This window comes from Lynx canadensis, chromosome F2 (genome assembly GCF_007474595.2).
Source record: "Lynx canadensis isolate LIC74 chromosome F2, mLynCan4.pri.v2, whole genome shotgun sequence".
In the NCBI taxonomy this organism is placed as follows: Eukaryota; Metazoa; Chordata; class Mammalia; order Carnivora; family Felidae; genus Lynx; species Lynx canadensis.
Genome location: NC_044320.2, coordinates 36,688,910 through 36,708,405, shown reverse-complemented (window position 1 = coordinate 36,708,405; position 19,496 = coordinate 36,688,910). Strand labels below are relative to the sequence as shown.

General features: G+C 44.0%; 1 protein-coding gene across 2 annotated transcripts in view; it reads right to left on the bottom strand.

Annotated features, from left to right (window-relative positions):
* SNX31 (sorting nexin 31) overlaps positions 1-19,496 on the bottom strand; it is a 71,942-nt gene that overhangs the window by 11,549 nt on the left and 40,897 nt on the right. Inside the window, exons 8-11 of one of the 2 annotated variants that reach the window (XM_030303789.1) lie at positions 17,380-17,449; positions 11,938-12,030; positions 7,462-7,665; positions 855-968 (exon numbers count right to left, since the gene is read on the bottom strand). In XM_030303789.1, coding sequence (XP_030159649.1) covers positions 855-968; positions 7,462-7,665; positions 11,938-12,030; positions 17,380-17,449 — 481 coding nt within the window. The remainder of the gene's footprint in view (positions 1-854; positions 969-7,461; positions 7,666-11,937; positions 12,031-17,379; positions 17,450-19,496) is intronic. The other variant, XM_030303790.1, reaches the window with a different exon arrangement.

The following is a 19,496-nucleotide window of genomic DNA, read 5'->3' as shown; positions in this document are numbered from 1 at the left end:
AATTTTTCAATTGAATTTGTTGTTTAGAAAATGAAATCTTAAAATGTTTGCTCCAACTTTAATGGAAGACCTGGAGAGTTTGCTCCCCAACAGCTCTCTCCCCTCCCAGCAGAACCTTGATTTTGTCTGATGACAAAGTGCCCAGCTCATGCTTACTCTAAGCTGATCACAAATTCTGTTCTTTTTGGTAAATACTTGATTCCCAGACTCCCTTGCAGCTAGGAGTGGTCATGTGACCCAGCTCTGACCAATGAGACCTAATGGAAAGTCTGTGGGGGCTTCTGAGGCAAAGTTTTTGCCTTCTAGATAAAAGGGATAGCTTTTATGATAGGGATGTCAATCATCTACCTCTAGTATTCTTATTAAGTGTAGATGATAAAAACCTATATTGTCTGAGTCAGAGATCAATAAATCCAGCCCCTCACTTGTTTTTACAAACACATTTTTGTTGGAAAACAGCTGTACCCATTTGTTCACATATTGTCTGGGGCTACTTTTGCACTCCAACAACAGAGTTGAGTAGTTGCAACAGAGGCCATATGGATCCCAAAACTAAAATATTTATCATCTGGCCCTTTGAGAAAAAGTTCACCAGCCCTTGGTCTGAGCCACGATTAGTTGAGTCTTCTGTTATTTAGTAACTTAATGCATTTCCCAAATTGACATGAAGGCTGCAGTGACTAGTAGAATAAAACAAAAAATAAACAAATTAAGCAGTCTTATAGGCCAAAAATGGAGTGGACAGTGTATTCTAGAACTCTGCTCTGGATGGGTTAGGATAATGTGCTTTGTTCACCCCAGCAGGCAAGAGAGCATTTCAGCACAGGGGCTCATGCTCTGTCCTGAGAACTCACCTGTTTGGTGTAAATAACAAACCATTGCCAATGACTGTCTTCACTATACTGAAATCTGAGCTCTAAGTTCTGGTTGAGAGTTCGCTGAGGTCCATCCACATCCAGCAGAGTTCCCTACAGAGGAAGAGAGATTATTTAATATTCAATAGAAAATTAGGTGGCTATTATGTGCCGGGCAAAATATCAAAACAAGTGATACTGTGGCTATTCCCAAGAAGCCAACAGTCTAGGAGGGGCTATGAAAGTAAGTCACCACAGTTTGCTATGTTAAGTATTACAAGGGAAGCAAACACAGGTCTATGGAAGGAAGTAGGATGGGCATGTAATCCAGACTAGGAGTGTAAAGGCAGGCTTCCTGAAGGGGGCTGGTATCTGAGCAGCAGCAGTAGAAAATTTCCAAGTTTGTTGTGGGTTTTTTGGGGTGGTGGGGTGGGGGTGGGGGCGGGGTTCTGGGGGCACAAGTGGTTCCTAGAAGAAGAAACAACAAGTGCAAATGCACCGAGGCAGGGGGGGACCTGGCACACTGGAAATGTGGCAAGAGATCAAGTGTGGTGCCAAAGCCCAGAATGCAAGACGTGTAGGGCCGTGAGAAAAGAGGCAGCCTGGGGCCAGATCCTGAAAGCTCTGTAGGAAGCAGCTTGGAGTTTTGCTATACAGCTTCTATCCTCCTTTCTCCTTGTAATGGAGTCTCATGCCCATGGGAGAACCTCTCCTCTGCTGTGGCCATCTAGGTAGGACTGTCAGGGAATATTGCCCTCCTGGAGGGGGGACACACATTACCCAAGTTCAGGGCAATTGGACAAATAGTCTCTATGCCCCTTATTTGATTCCAGAGTGGAGAGATCCAAAGAGCAGGTCCTGATAAAGAATTTTGGTTTCCTAGAAACCTTGAGCTCCTTTGGTTCTTGACTTTCCTAAGCCTCTGCTTCAGCCTTTCCTTTAAATCAGTGGGTTTTCACATATCCCTCCAATAAATTCTCTCTCTCTCTCTCTTTTTTTTTTTCCACTGGGGCCAGAAGTGTTGGTTTCTATTGCTGGCCACTAAAAAAAGCCCTAGCTGTTACAGGTTTTATAAGCTAAGTTAAGGAGTCTAAACTTCATCTTGAAGGCAGCAGACATGCATGAACAGATTTGAAAAGCTGGATAATCACACAGATTTATATTTTAGAAATATTGATCTGAGAGCAGCAGGGTAAAATATGAACTGAAAAATAGCCGTTTTCAGACACCGAACAACAGATAATCCAGTTCTGTCAACCCAAGGAGAAGGAAAACACATGAGGTGAGCCCTATCATTACCCAGCTCACTGCCTGGAGGAGTTTCCAGAATGCAGTGCAGGGAAAGAGACTCAAACTGAGCCCAGAGGTCTTGCTGAGTTGAGGAGAAGGAGATAAGAGTTTGAAGTTGAGTTTAGAATTTGTGGAGAAAAGGACCAAAGACAAGGACTGATACAGACAAAGAGCTTCCGAGAGCTCTTTTCAGATCTTTGGTTGAACAATGATCTGTGCCTGTGTGGACAGGACCCTCGTACACAGCAGGTGGATATTTAAAATGGAGCAGACTATTTGGAAAACAGCCTAGAAGTTCCTCACAAAGTTAAACATAAAAATACCACTATGGTACTGGCAATTCCACTCCTAATCATATACCCAAGAGAAATGAGAGCCTATGTCCACATAAAAACTTGTACACAAATGTTCATAGCAACATAACTCATAACAACCAAAAGATAGAAACAACCCAAATGTCCGTTAATGAATGAATGAATAAACAAAATTCGGTATAGCCATACAGCAAGATATTATTTGACCACAAAAAGGATAAAGTGTTGATACATGCTATGATAGGGTAAACTGTGGAAATATTATGCTAAGTAAAGGAAGCCAGTCATAAAGATCATATATGATTCCATGAATAATGAAATATTCAGGGGCGCCTAGGCGCCTCAGTCGGCTAAGTGGCCAACTCTTCATTTTGACTCAGGTTACGATCTTGTGGTTTGTGAGATCAAGCCTCGCGTCAGGCTCTGTGCTGACAGCGTGGAGCCTGCTTGGGATTCTCTCTCTCCCTCTCTCTCTGCCCCTGCCCTACTCAGGTGCATGCGTGCGTACGTTCTTTCTCTCAAAATAAATAAATAAACTTAAAAATAATAATGAAATATTCAGAATGGGTCCATCTATCAAGACAAGCAGATTAGTACCTTCTTAGGGCTGGTAGAATGGGGACACAGATGTGAGCTAAGGGGCATGGGGGCTTCTTTTTGAGGTGATGAAAATACTCTAAAATTTATTATGGTGATGGATGTGAAACTCTGTGAACGTATGAAATTCCCCCGAATTGTACACTTCACACAAGTGAATTGCATGGTATGTAGGTTATATCTTGATAAAGCGGTTACAAAGGAACACAATGACTGTGTGGTACCGGTGGAGGGACAGACACATACATCATAGAATACAATAGAGAACCCTGAAATAAGTCCACACACATGTGCCCAACTGATATCCAACAAAGGTGCAAAAGCAATTCAGTTAAAGGACAGCCTTTGCAGCAAAAGGCGTCAGAGCAAGTGCCCTTCCGCAGGCAGGAAAGGGAACGTGGTTCTGAGTTTCACACCCTCTATGAAAACTAACTCAGAGTGAGTCATGGGCTTAAATGTATGACCTATAACTATAAAACCTTTAGGAAAAAAACTCTAAGAAAAAATCTTCAGGATCTAGGGTTTGGCAAAGAGTTCCTAGACTTGACACTGAAAAGCACGGTCCATAAAAGGAAAAACTGATGAATTAGACTTCATCAAATTAAAAACTTTTGCTCTGCAAAAGTCCCTGTTAAGAGGATGAAAAACTACAGAGTGAGAGAAAATATTTGCAGGCCACATATCCAACAAAAGACTAGTATCTACAATGTATGAAATACTCTTAAAATAGCAGTAAAAAAAACCCACAACTCAATTAGAAAATAGGCAAAAGATATGAAAAACAAATTTCACCAAAGAAGATATACAGATGGCAAATAAGCACATGAAAAGGCGGTCAACATTATCAGCCATGAGGGAAATGCAAATGAAAATCACAATGAAATATCATTACACACTAAAATAAAACCAGTGACATCAAATGCTGATGAGGACGCAGAGAAACAAGATGGCTCGTATATCACTGGCGGGAATGTAAATTAGCACAGACACCTTGAAAACTGTTCAGTCTTAAAAAAAACTAAACATGCAACTCCCATATAACCTAGCAGTTGCACTCCTGAGTTTACGCCAGAGGAATGGAGATTTGTGCTCCAAAACATATATATGAACATTTACACGAGCTTTATTCATAACAGCTAAAAACTGGAAACAACCAGATACGTTTTATTGGGTGAATGGTTAAATAAATCTCATCCATTCCATACCATGGAATACTGCTCAGCAATAAAAAGAAACAAACTACTGATATAAACAACAATCTGAATGGATTACCAAAGAATTACGCCAAGTAAAGAAAAGCCAGTCCTAAAGGCTACATGCCATATGATTCCATTACAGAACATTTTTAAGGGAATCAATTCCTTGTTTTTGTTTATATTTTTACATCCTAAATATAGTCAATTCTTATTATTCACAGTAGTCGTGTTCTATGAAGCCACTGTACATAGTGAAATACTGAACACTGAATCATTGTTCCAGGGGAAATATGGGGCCAGGTTCCTGCAAACGTGTGGCTACAACATTTTCATCTACTGATCAATACATAACTGTTTTATGAGTGTTTCTGTTTTTTAATAAAGAGCTTGATTGAGGTATACCTGATGTAAAAAAAAAAAAAAAAACCACTGAACATGTTTAATATACACAATTTTTTTTTTAATTTTTTTTAACGTTTATTTTTGAGACAGAGAGAGACAGAGCATGAATGGGGGAGGGGCAGAGAGAGGGGGAGACACAGAATGGAAGCAGGCTCCAGGCTCTGAGCCATCAGCCCAGAGCCCGACGCGGGGCTCGAACTCACGGACCGCGAGATCGTGACCTGAGCTGAAGTCGGACGCTCAACCGACTGAGCCACCCAGGCGCCCCTAATATACACAATTTAATGAGTTTGGACATACGGGTACAGTCATGAAACCATCACCACAATCAAGGTAATGAATATATCCATCACCTCCAAAGTTTTACCTAACACTCCCGAAATCACACAATTATAGAAATGGCAAACAGATCAGCGGTTTGTTGGGGCTGAGGAGAGGTGTGGTGAGAGAAAGTAGGTAGAGCTATAAAAGGCCAACGTGAGGGGTTCTTGTGATGATGAAAATGTTCCAACTCTTGACTGTATCAATGCCAATATTGTGGTGTTGATATTGTTTGTACTGTAGTTTTGCAAGACGTAACAACTGGAGAAAAGTGGGGGGAAACTACACAGGATCTCTGTACCATTTCTCACAACTGCATGCAGACCTACAATTACGTCAAAATTAAAAGTTTAGGGGCACCTGGGTGGCGCAGTCGGTTAAGTGTCCGACTTCAGCCAGGTCACGATCTCGCGGTCCGGGAGTTCGAGCCCCGCGTCGGGCTCTGGGCTGATGGCTCAGAGCCTGGAGCCTGTTTCCGATTCTGTGTCTCCCTCTCTCTCTGCCCCTCGCCCGTTCATGCTCTGTCTCTTTCTGTCCCAAAAATAAATAAACGTTGAAAAAAAAAATTATAAAAAAAAAAAAAGTTTAACTGAAAAGATTCAACTGTTTAAAAGCAAAAATAATTATGGGGAGCCTGAGTGGCTCAATTGGTTAAGCGTCCGACTTCAGCTCAGGTCATGACCTCACGGTTCGTGGGTTCGAGCCCCGTGTAGGGCTCTGTGCTGACAGCTCAGAGCCTGGAGCCTGCTTCAGATTCTGTGTCTCCCTCTCTGTCTGCCCCTCCCCTGCTCAAGCACTGTCTCTCTCTCTCTCTCTCTCAAAAATAAACATTAAAAAATTTTGAAAAATAAAAGCAAAGATAATTATAATGTAGCATGAGGTTATGTATACATGTCAAAATAAAGTATGACAATATTACAAAAGGGGTAATAGAAGTAGACTATTGTAAGGTTTTTTATACTTTGCAAAGTGGTATAATGATTAAAAGTAGAATGTAATAAGTTAAAAAAGTACTTTATAAACTCTAAAGTAACCATAAATAAATGAAAGGACATAGCTTAAAAATGGTATATATAAATGGAATCATAAAATACTTAGTTTCATCAGAAGGTAGGAAAACAGGGAAAAAACGGATAAAACTCAAAGCAATAGATAAATCCACAATTGCGTTTGAAGGTGTTAACCTTCTTCTTCTCTCAATAACTGACAGAACAAGTAGAAAATACATAAAGATGCAGGCGATTTAAACACTATCAACTGGTTGATCTAATTGACACTTCTAGAATATTCCACCCAATAGTGGCAGAATACACATACGCACACTTTTCAACAGCACATGGAACATTTACCAAGACAGACCCGATTCGGAGCCACAACACAAGTTCCCATCAATGTAAAAGACTGAAATCATATGCTGATAATGTCAAGATTGCTGGTTTGACATTTAGCAGGTGGTGGTTGAAGTCCTGTTTACCAAGATGGGGAACATGGGAGGAAGGTCTCTAGGATGGGCATGAGAGGGGAAGGGCGAGTCTGGTTTGGGGAAAGGCAGAGTTTGAGATGCCTGTGAGACAGCTGGTGAAGATGTCCAGAAGGCGTTAGGAAATAATGGACGTTTCGACAGGGACGTGGATAACTGCTTTCAGGGAAGACATAGAGGAAAGATGGAAATGGAACCCCAGGAGAAGCCAGCACTTCAGAAGTGCTCAGAGGAAGAAGCAGACCCAAAACTGGTGGGGGGGGGGGCGGGGGGGGGTGGGGAGGAGAGGGAATTTTGAGAAGGAAGAAATGGTTGACAGAGTCAAATGCCACAGAGAGGTCTAGTATCGTGCCGGCTAAAAACTCCCCGTGGATTCCATGGATTTAGCAACTGGGGGTCACGGTTGCTCTAATAGTGTTTCACCTCTACCAGTTAATCTGGCTTCCCGCGTAAAGGGGATAATCCCACTCAGCTCACTGAGTTATTGCGAGAATTGAATTGAATACCAGATGTGGCAGCATCCGGGAGAGCACCCGGGACAAAGCAGGCACTCAATAAATCTGATCACAGGGTTTCTTCTGGGAGGAGACGGCAATGGCAGGATGATGCCAGGGATCCTTGAGAAGAGCTCTACTGGTCGGCGTCCAGTTTCCGAGGATAAAGATCTCGTCCGTACTGAGGATGTAGTGAGTACTCAATAAGCAGTAGCCATTGTTTCTATGGGCTGTATCACAAGAGCCACCCTTCCGGCAGTAGAGAAGCCTGCTGCTGCAAAGTGGAGAGACGGGCGTCTCTACCGCTATGGTTGGGACCCTCGTACCAGCCCGTTGACAGGTTTTACCTTAGGTGATGCTTAATATGGCTTAGATGCCAGCCCACTCAAGAGAGTGATACAAATGGCAGGCCTATGTCCCTAGTCCCAACTGTGTCACCCCAGAACACTAGGATCTTGAAACCACGGGTTGAGACTTTAAATCCTGGGGAAGGCAAAGTGCCAAGATACTTACGAGGAAAGTGACCTTCCAGCACTTCACTCTGCTCATCTGGAAGATGATTTCCTGGGTCTGGTTATCAGGCAGGGTTATGCAGCAGCTGATCTCATCATTGCCGACAGAAAGGACGGCCCCACAGCCTGGTTCCGGGTAGTCACAGGTACAGGGATCCAGCTGTAGGTATCCATAGTGCCGTACCTCTTGGGACAGCTCCAAAAACTGCGCGGGGTGGGCGGGGGCAGGTTGGAAGAAGCAAAAGAGGACTTGAAAAAGGGAACAGCCTCATGCCGGAAGCTACTGCCATTCTAGGAGCACACATGGGACGGAGTCGCCGTGAAAGCGCCTTTTTTTCTGGATGATACAAATGAAGACGGTGTCCCTTGTGCTCCCTGACATAATAAGGCCTGGGGAAGTTCACGGTGTGTCCTGCCAGGGCTGGGACCATTTCTGCCTCATTCACCATTGTGTCTCTTCTGTTGCAGTGCTCGGTACATAGTGGGAGTGAAAATATTCAGGGAGTGAACGATGAATGGAGACGAATAGAGTGAACCAAATGAAGGAGTAGATATGATTCTATCTCAGCAGGTTACAACAGCAAAATACGCAAAAAGCGTATATTTAAAATGCTGTTGGGGCACCTGGCTGGCTCAGTGCATACAGCATGTGATTCCTGATCTCAGGGTCTTGAGTTCAAGCCCCATGTTGGGTGTGGAGCCTCCTTAAAAATTTTTTTTTTGTTTTTAACTAAGCTGAGGTCTATGTAGGAAGAACGTAGTTAGTTTTTACAGTCTGCTCTATATGATGAATATATGAATTGTCAGAGGAAGAGATTTTGCGAATGGCAATGAGAGAGTGAGTCTGCTTTCTAAGTAGGGTTACAGACAGCCGGAAAGTGTCAAGGGAACACCTTTATGTGACTTTTAAGGTTTAGCTTTCCCTCTGCTTCTGACTTGGCTTAAGGACAGAGGATAGTTGCAGTTCACAAGTGTGGTCCAGGCACCCTGTCCTGACAACATCTATTCCTAGGACTTTTCATTTTTGTAACAAAGTGTTATTATTAACCACTGCTTTTAACTAAGCTGATATTAGCTTGGGGACCTCTCTCGATCTTGTTCTTCCAGCTTTCGCCAGGGTCCTGCCTGATGTTGTGCGAGAGGCACGCTCAGAAAAAGCAGTTCTCACTTTAACACGTGGTCAAAGAAGAAAGAAGATCACCCAGTGACAACCTGGCACTTTCCAGATCCTTTTTTGAAGGGGGGCCAAGTCCCTTCAAGGACCACATGAAGCACTCTCTGATAAGGTGAAATGTGCTGAGACATGAGCAGTGAGGGATAGCTGACTGTTCATACGAGGTAGGAGACATACTTGAGGCTCCTGTCTCTTCCAGCCACACGTCCTCATACCAGCTCATTGTGCTGCATTTATTTGACTTAGAAGCTGCATGAAGTTGCCGGGCCTCCTCCCCTTGGGTCAGTGGGAAACATCAGAAATGACAGGTCCTGAGTAGATGCACTGCATGCAGGAGTGGGGGTGGGGGCGGAGTTATCTTGCCACAGAGCAGAAAGAGTAGTTTCAAGCTCTTGCTACAATAGTTTCTTCTTTATTATATGATACAAGCCCTTATTGCTTGGTAACACCTTTAAAAACTTTTTTTTATAATCAGCTCTTGGTTGCGATCTTCTAAAAGAGCGAAAGTTATTTAAAAGTTAAGCTCCACAGGGCGCCTGGGTGGCTCAGTTGGTCAAGCATCCGATTTCGGCTCAGGTCATGATCTCCTGGCTACTGAGTCTGAGCCTCGTGTCAGGCTCGACGCTGACAGCGTGGAGCCTGCTTAGGATTCTCTCTCTCTCCCTCTCTCTCCTTCTCTCCCTCCCTCCCTCTTTCAAAATAAATAAACATTCAAAAAAATAATAACAGTTAAGCTCCATTTCTGTAGAAAGTCAGTGATGAATTCGTAAGCCATTCAAATGCTTGTTGGGATTTGTCATTCGAGAAGCAGGTAATGTTATTGACTTTACGAAAACGAAGAGAAATCTGCAAGGATTAGTTTTTGATTTAAAATGTTTTAATGTTTATTCATTTTTGAGAGAGAGTGAGACAGAGCGCGAGTGGGGGAGGGGCAGAGAGAGAGGGAGACACAGAATCTGAAACAGGCTCCAGGCTCTGAGCCATCAGCCCAGAGCCCAACGCGGGGCTCGAACTCACGGACCGCGAGATCGTGACCTGGCTGAAGTCGGACGCTCAACCGACTGCGCCACCCAGGCGCCCCAAGGATTAGTTTTTTTAAAGAAAATTAGTTTCTTTAAGAAACTTACACCTGAAAAACATAATTTAACATACGTAACTGCAGAAGGTATGTCCACATATTTTCATTTAGATCGAGGGTTGGCAAACTTTTCTGTAAACAGCCATGTAGTAAACATTTTCAGTTTTGTGGGTATACAGTGTCCATTGTAACTACTTGCCTCTACAATTCTAGCACAAACAACAGGTTTCGACAGTACAAAAATGAATGAGCATGGCCGTGTGCCAATAAAACTTCATTTACAAAAACAGTGGTCCATGGGCTGTAGTTAGCCTATGATTTAGATCAACGAATTCCTCCTTTAAATTAATTCCACTCATTTGCAACTCCAGGTTTTCTTGCACATGTACATAAAATAAAGCAATAGTTGTCACCATGATGGCTCTATTAGCAGGAGAAGAACATCACAAACACTTAAATAATGCCAGTTTGACGTCAGTATCCTTAGATGCTTCAAGAGAGTATCAGTTAAATTCATTTGAATCATGGTTCAGATTTTTTCATCTAATTCATACACTCAAAGTAAACTTTTTATTTTTTTATTAAAAAACTTGTTAATGTTTTTATTTATTTTTGAGAGAGAGAGACAGAGCACAAGCAGGGGAGGGGCAGAGAGAGAGGGAGACACAGAACCCGAAGCAGGCTCCAGGCTCTGAGCTGTCAGCACAGAGCCTGATGTAGGGCTCAAACCCATGAATTGTGAGATCATGGCCTGAGCCAAAGTCAGATGCTCAACCTACTGAGCCACCCGGGTGCCCTGCTCAAAGTAAAGTTTTTTCAAGATGACTATGACAGATAATAGAGTAAAATCAGGTAAAACACTCATCATGGACGTGAAATGTGTTTTGTGTCAAAAATATGAATACAGATTTTGGTAGAGTATAGCACACGGTAAGCACGATATTCCTACTAAATCATTAAATCAAAAAGTTGACGGAACAGGAATGAATCTCAGTTAGAATCTCTAACTGTATCCAAAGTAGCTGATATATCCAATTATATCCAAATAATCTATCCTTCAAAAGAAACACTGTAATTGTCAAAATTTACAAATACACAGAGAAATTGAACTCCAAACTTTTTGTGACAAAGCTGAGGTGGAATACCAAGGAAGGAAAATATTATATCGTGGAAGTATATGCTTTTTCCTTTTTTTTTTTTTCTTCTTTTCCTGCCTGTCAGTAAAATTCTCAAAATATCTGAGCTTTTGAAGAATTACTTTCTATAGCAATGTGGGTATAAATGGGTCCTCTAAATTTTAGTTGCACTTTGTTTGCACTCAGTGAGTGAATGTTGGCAAAGCCTAGAGAATAAAGAAGACAACACAATGAAGCAGGGTCCATTTCTTCTGTTAAAATATGCCATTTGTCAGACTCGTCTCACTGCTTGGGGACAGGGGGGAGTGTGAGTTGGTACCATCTTTATGGAAGCTTTAAAAACAGACTGTTAGAAATATATTCTAAGAAATAATGGAGCATGTACTCAAAGACAGAGGATGGGGCGCCTGGGTGGCTCAGTCAGTTGGGCGGCCGACTTCGGCTCAGGTCACGATCTCACACTCTGTGAGTTCGAGCCCCGCGTCGGGCTCTGTGCTGACCGCTCAGAGCCTGGAGCCTGTTTCAGATTCTGTGTCTCCCTCTCTCTCTGACCCTCCCCCGTTCATGCTCTGTCTCTCTCTGTCTCAAAAATAAATAAACGTTAAAAAAAAAAAAATTAAAAAAAAAAAAAAAAAAGAGGATGCCGGCCGCAGTGCTCAGGGACCTTCAGCCAGGAACTGTACCAGGTGTTGGTAACACACAGGGTCTGTTTAAATTAGACACAGTCCTGGGCCTCATGGCGCTCACTGCCAAAGTGATTTATAGCAGCAAACACTGGAAATAACCTGATTTCCAATAATAAGAAATTGGTTAGCTAAATGACAACTATAAAACTCAATACGCTGTGGTCATTAAAAAGAATGCTGAGGGTCTATATTAACTTGGCAGAGGGTTCACCACAATATATCGTCTGTGCTTTTCAGAATCTTTAAAGAATAGAATCAGAAAAATTAATGATGGTGTTCTCGTTTTTTTAAAAGACCCCCATGTTTAGCGGTTGATGGGTTTACAAATTAAGAAACAGCTCAATTCCAATATGTTTCTTTAACTCCCCTGCAAGGGATTTCTCTGGGTGCAATATTTGATCACCTTTGTTTGGTTGTCTTCTTTCTGGAGAGCCTCTAATTTCTGCCTCTGCGCCTGTGTGGGTTTGGCCCATTCTTGTTCAATGTCCTGTAGTGCCTTAAAGCGACAGAAGTTGTAAGATTAGCAACCTTAGCAGAAGTGAGCTAATCTGACAAAAACACACTCATGTATGAAAGGCTATAAAAACAGAGCCAAGTGGACATATATAAGGATTTAGCATGTTATAGAGCTGACTGTTAAATTAGTGGGTGGAGGAAGAGATTGTTCAATGGTTTGGGGACAGCTGGCCACACTTGGGAGAGAAAATGAAGTTAGCCTCTTTCCCCACACCACCCAATCAAACAAATCCAGATAAAGATTTAAATGTTTTAAAAAAAAAAGATTCAGGAAAAGAAATCTGATGCTGAGGTAAGGATTATATTTTTAAGATACAGAATCAAAGTGTCATAACAAAGGAAAATATAATTACATGAAAATATAAAACTTCTATGCATAGAAACCATCAAGAACAAAACTAAGAAGCAAATGGCAAACCAGAGAATATGACCACATCATATGTGGAAAAGAGTTGATATTTATATAAAGCAATAGGAAAAATGTAAATATCCCCAACAAGAAAATGGACAAAGAATATGAATCGGCAATTGACAAAAAGGAATTCCAAATTCCAAATCTATGTTCAACCTCACTGGTAATCGGTAATTTTTTTTTTTTTTTTTTTTTTTTCCTCTCAACTTGGCAAGGACTAAATATATATATATATATATATATATATGTAATATTCAGGGCTGGCAAAGATTTGGGGAAACCGGAAATTCCATGTAGAGCCGATGGGATTTAAATTGGTACGATTAGCCTGTGTTGCTTTTACTTATCAGGCTTTCAGAAAGTTTTCCATTGGTCTTCAGTTAGCCTGTTAAGCCCTCAAGAGAAAACCTTGAGTCCTTCCCCTCAGTGTATCTTGTCCAAGGTCTTACATACAGCAAACATTTAATAATTCTTTGCCAATAGTCAGGCACTCATTTATACCTTGGTCTGAATGTAAGTCTCTGTGCTCCACTGGTTATGCCTGATCTCCATCAGGAGAATGAAAAGATGAGTAAAGTTTTGATTTTGCTGTTTAGGTTGGGGGACAAGGAAATGGGTTTAGAGAAGAGAAGAAAAATAACAAATATTCGTTGAGAACCTGTTTTAGATAGGTTCTCTCAGCTTTCCAAATTATCTGTGGGATAGGAACATTCCCCTCATCCTATAGATGGGTAAATTGAGGTCCAGAGAGGTTATGGCTTTCGAGACAACCCAGCAATAAGTGGCACGAGTTGGGTTAAAACCCTGATTTGGCGACTGTACCCTCGTCTCTATGCCCAAGCTACTGAATTCTGAGTATGTAGGTGGCTACACACACCAAGACTTACCCCTGGTCACCAACTAGTCTCAAAACTGGACCTAGACATCTAGAACCTTTCCTTTCCTGAATTCTGCTTGATGTTAGAGTCCTGTAAGGACTCGGCAGTGTTATCACTCGGCAGCGATATCAAAGAGAAAGTATAGCTAAATAAAGAAGGTAAACAGCAATCACGACAGTAAGTACTAGCTGAAGATATGTCATTTGCCATTAGGGGACCTGGGACTCTCAGATACAGAGATTTAAATGTCCTGCATCAGCAGGAACAGAACTGCTTTTGTTTCACTACCTTTGAAAAGATTTGACCCTGATTATGGGCTCGCGAGTCATCGAATACATCACATACAGTACCTCACTCTAACCATGAGAGAGTCCAATTCAGACGAATGGCTCTACTCAGTTCTGTGGCTCCCCAAAGACTGGCTGCTGGAAACTTATGTAGAACCTATTTTTAAAAATCGAGTGAAATCACCTAAGCCATGGGTTTCATGAGCTTCAATCACACATGCCCCAGCACCCCCTGCAGAGGGTATAGCAGTAAGAAGTGGGGAGCAAGGCATGTACCGGGCTCTAGCTGGCTGAGGCATGGCACAGCTAGGCCAAGGCTGTGTGAGTAGACTGGGCCATGTGCAAGGGCACCAGGCTGTGACGGTCTGGGGAAGCTAACGGTCAGCCCATGTTCCCTTCACCAAGCCATGAGCCCCATTACGGGGTTAGCCTGCCTAGAGCAAGGGACACCTTGTTCTAATTTGCACAAAGTTACCACATAGGCCAGTGGTGCTGACATGCAGGCCCAGAACTGACCAAGCCTCGGTATTTTTTAGAAAACCCAGACATTTATACTTTTATATACCACCTTCCATTTTGTTAATACTACTCAAATTTAAAATAAAAGAAGGGAAACAGTGTGGGAGTCCAATTGGCTCCTGGGACATCCATCCATGGGGCACAGCTGCTTTAGAACAATCAAAAGCGTTTCCCTTAATAATTATGATGGCACTGTTGTTTATCAGAAGAATTCATAAGAACTTTCTGCATTAATTTTTTTAAAGGATGATTGCTTCTCACATATTCACATATCCTAAGCTCCCAGGACAGTGTCTGCCCTGGGCCATTCAGAGTCTAGTTAGGCAAATACATATGTAAATGATATTTACATGGCTGGGTGAGTAGCACCCTTAATGGAGGGTACAAACAAGTACTCAGGAGCAGAGAGGGAGGAAGGCATTTTCTTTCGAGGGGACCTGAGAAAAGTTTCCCCCAAAGAGGCAGCAGTTACGGTCCTGACTCCCCGGAGCTGACTTCTCGGTACCCCCACTTGGATTCAGTAATAACAATGGTGATGATAATGGAACAGATAATCATAACATCAACTATAATTTTTTGAAGACTTTGCAAGCGAAGAACTGTGGTTTGAAGAACAGTCTAGTAAAGCTGAGAGAAAACTTAGAAACCATTCCTTCCATCTAATCGCTTAACAGGGGGACATTGTAGTTCAAATTTCGGAAGGGTGAAGCGGCAGGCCCGAGGTCACACAGAGAGACAGCCAGTGACAGAGCAAGGGACAGAATGCATTTTCAAAACTGCTATTCGTGAGCTTTTCATGAAGCCATCTTTTTTCCCAGCTATCAGCAGAGGAAACACCGTCCATTTCTCTCTGGCTTACAACTCCTCGTTGAAGACAGATACGATGCCTACGGTGATGCTGGAGGTTCCTACTTCTCATCACCAGGCCAGAAAGACTATTTCCCACCAGAACAATATCAGAATTAGGTGATGCATCCTCCACCAAGGACGGGATATCAAACAGACCAGATGCAACCAATAATGCACTATAATAGCAAGGGTGCGACGGCGATGAGCCTCGGTAAACGTGTAAAATGGTAAAGTATGGTCCCATTCACACAACATGATTTTAATTACACTCAGCATGATTATACATGGGTCCAAGTATGACGAGAAATGGACTCAAAACTAGCCATGAAACTACAATGGTGACCATTGCACATCCAATATGTGATGTTTTGATTTGACTCCTTAGAATTTCGGAGAGCTTTGAGAAGATGATTTATTGGATTGCCTTGGCCTGTTAAAAAGTCACATAAGGAGAAATGGGCAGTTAGGCTGTGACTCCTTATCTGACATGCTGGCTGCTGGGCTCCCTGTGACTGCTCGGTCACCCACCCAGGTGCTTTGCCCTGTGCTGAGAAAGCCAAGGTCCCTGCATGGGGCTGGTGGTCTAGTGGGGGAGATATAGACACAAGTGATGCTCTAGCTTGTCCAATTGAAGACCTCCTTGATTCTGATATCATGATTTTGTGAGACACTAAGGAAAAACACTGCCAGTTAAGTTATGACACAGGGCCTTGTGATAGTTGTGCACGGTGGGTGAACCGGCCATGCCGACCTTCCCCGGCTGGTCATTGCTTTTATTTCTTCTGAGGCATTTGGTGATTCCTCTGGCCTTTAGCTGTTCTTCTTGGCCTGTGCCAGGCAGTCCTTTTGCATAGAGCTTAGTGAAAAACTGAGCAGTTTCCTCTCCCTGGGCACGTAAAGCACCTGGTGGTTGCTTTATAAGAAAATTTAGAAGTGTGGTCATTTCTGGCTTTATGAATATAAAGGGGAAAACTGCCACTCTGTCTTTGCCTCTCTGTGTAAGTGATAACTCCCATTCCATGAAGAATCATAGTGTATGTAGTGGCAGGGGGCTGGTGAGGCAGGAGAACTGAGGTGGGGGGTAAATGGAGAAGTATCACAGAGGCAGCATCTGTGACCGCCCCACCACGTAGCAGAACCTTCACCACTGAATCAGGGAAGGGAAAGGAGGCCAGGGGTGCCTGGGTGGCTCAGTCAGTTAAGTGTCCGACTTTGGCTCAGGCCATGATCTTGAGGTTTGTGGGTTCGAGCCCCATGTCGGACTCTGTGCTGACAGCTCAGAGCCTGGAGCCTGCTTCGGATTCTGTGTCTCCCTCTGTCTGCCCCTCCCCGGCTCATACTCTGTTTCTCTCTCAAAAATAAAGAAACCTTAAAAAAAAATTAAAAAAAGGAGGCCAAACTCTCAATGTACTTTCTGGGGGTTAGGGGGTTAGGGGGTAGGGGTAGGCAGGACCACCAACATAATCTGCAGGGCCTAATGCAAAATGAAAATGTGAGGTCTCTTGTTCCAAAATTAAGGATCAAGATGGCAACAGCAAAATATTAAACAATTGTGGGGTTCTTCTGAGCAGGCTATGTGCCCATGAAGCAGGCCCTGGAGGCTCAGGTAAAAAGAAGATTATGCTAAAATGAGATGGGAACACATGTGGCTTTAGATTAGCAGGGACAACCTTTCTAGACTCAACCTTTCTAGACTCAACCTTTCTAGATTAGCAGGGACAACCTAGAAAACTCAGAGAGGTGGTTAAAATGGAGGTAGAATTTTTTTTCTAAATTCTATTTCTTAAAAAATTTTTTTTTACTGTAGTAAACTGTATATAACATTTGTCGTTTTCACCACTCTTTTATTTAAAAAAATTTTTAAATGCTTATTTATTTTTTGAGAGAGAGAGAGAGACAGACAGACAGACAGTGTGAGTGGGGGAGGGGCAGAGAGCGAGAGGGAGACACAGAATCCAAAGCAGGCTCCAGGCTCCGAGCTGTCAGCACAGAGCCCGAGGCGGGGCTCGAACTCACAAGCTGTGAGATCATGACCTGAGCCAAAGTCAGACGCTTAACCGAACCACCCAGGCGCCCCTCATTTTAACCATTTTTAAGTGTACAATTCAGTGGCACTAAAAACATTCATAAAGTTGTGTAACCATGAACACTCTTATACTTACCTTTTTAGCATCCCTGGCATCCCTAGCAAAAATTCTGTACCCATTAAACAGTAACTCCCTGCCACCGAGCCCCTAAAAACTTCTATTGTACTTTCTGTCTCTGTGAATTTGCCTATTCTAGTTATGGAGGTAGAATTCTTAACTATCACAATTTTTTTTAATGGTTTCCATCCCAAATGGTCAATAACACATGGTGTTTTGAGAGTCCTTGGTCACCCTTACCTGCATATGGATCAAATCTACGGCTGCTGTGCAGTCCATCAGCATGGAGTCGAGGGATGGGTCCATGTACCTGCGTAATTCAGGAGCATTAAGTTCATTCATATGACACAGCCGATGGGCACACCTGGGAGCACATGCTCTCTGAGGTGGTGGCCCCCTATGCTTTAAACGAGCCCCCACTGGGGCACCTGGGTGGCTCGGTTGGGTGAGCATCTGACTTCAGCTCAGGTCATGATCTCACGGTTCATGAGTTTGAGCCCCGCGTTGGGCTCTCTGCTGTCAGCACTGAGCCTGCCTTGGGATCCTCTGTCCCCCCCTCTCTCTGCCCCTCCCCCCTCCTCTCTCAAAAATAAATAAACATTGGGGCGCCTGGGTGGCTCAGTCGGTTAAGCGGCCGACTTCGGCTCAGGTCACGATCTCACGGTCCGTGAGTTCGAGCCCCGCGTTGGGCTCTGTGCTGACAGCTCAGAGCCTGGATCCTGCTTCAGATTCTGTGTCTCCCTCTCTCTCTGCCCCTCCCCTGTTCATGCTCTGTCTCTCTCTGTCTCAAAAATAAATAAACGTTAAAAAAAAGTTTGGAAAAAAATAATAAACATTAAAAAAATATTTAAACGAGCCCCCCTTTCTAACAGCCCTCTACTCACCTAGCTTTTTCTGTCTCCTACTTTCTTTACACTGTAAGCTCTTGTCTGGCGGGCTCTGAGAGTAAGGTGCCAAACAATAAAGCTGTGGGAGAATGGCCCACGGCCCCGTTCACACTCGCCCCACTGTTGGGCCCCAAGTGCGCATGCCCTTTCCCCACCCCATAGTACCTGGTGTCGCCGTTGCCCCAAACCCACACCTGCATCACCACCCTGTACCCAGGCTGCTCTCATCTGTCGCCCGAACTGCTCCCTTTGTCAGGCCTTCTGCGTCAGCCCCGCCCCCTCAATCCCAGGCTCTGCGTTCTAACCTGAGGGCTCTTTCCTGAGTAGCCTGTGGACTGTCGTGGTCCCAGGAGTTAGATCATTCATCTTGCTCCCTTCCACGGCCCGGCCCGTCAGGGGACACCTAGCTTTCATTTCCAGCTCCGTCTCTTACCTACCTTCCTCCGTCGCACTCGACATCCAACGGTGTTTTCTCTCCTCTCCTCTGCCTGGAAGACCAGTGCCCTTACCAGCTTCCGTCCCTGCCTCATCTGCCTCTCCTGGGCTCCTCGTGTCCCCCCTCCAGTCCCCACTCCCCACGGTTTCCACTTCATCCTCTATGCTTCCTTAGCACTCCAAAGTCATCCTGACCACTGCTCTCATCAAGTTGATCTTAGCACCAGGTACATAGGGGCTGTGTCCTATTTGGAGTTGCCACTCTGCAAAGTGACTTGCAAACAGCAGGGCTCCGTGTCTGTCTAATGGGCCCAGAATCGCCAGGCTAAACTGAAATCATACTTCCTGTATGAGCACAGGAGCTGCTAAGAATTGATAGAAACGGTCCGGAAAGGGTACACCACAGCTGGTCTAAACCAATCTGAGGGCAGAGGTAAGCCGAATCACTGCACTTACGAGAGTGTGGTTAAGAGACCAATGGGATTGGCATGGACTAGGAAAGGATGAAAATGGTACTTGAAGGTCAGCTTCCTCCTGGGGGGCGGGGAGAAGCATGCGCAGTTATGTCTGATTTAGCTCATTTGCCCACAGGGCGTAGGCAACTGTTGAATCCAAGCTAGAGAGCCCCCGGACCCAGCCCACACTTGGGGCTCTGAGAGGCCAGGGCAGCCTCCCTCTGATCTGGAAGGAACTGCACCGTAATTGGAGAGGTGCACCAGAGAACTCACAGACAGAAAAATCCCTAAAACTCTGGCTAATGTTTGCTGGAATGCCTTACCTGCTGGGAATCCCACAGCTCCCGGCAGCCAAGCTGGCCTCCCTGCTCCCACTCAGACTTTTCCGGACAGATGACCAGGTCCCTTCAGGATCCTACTCCAGGCTCTTCCCCTCAGGTGACCTGACCCTCAGCTCTAACAGCTGGAGTGGGGGCCTCCTTCCTTCCCAGTTCCCGTTAGCAAAGGGCATCTATCTGCCTGGATCCGAGATGCTGGTGTGTGAGTGACACTTTATCTTACGCTGATGATCTACTATATA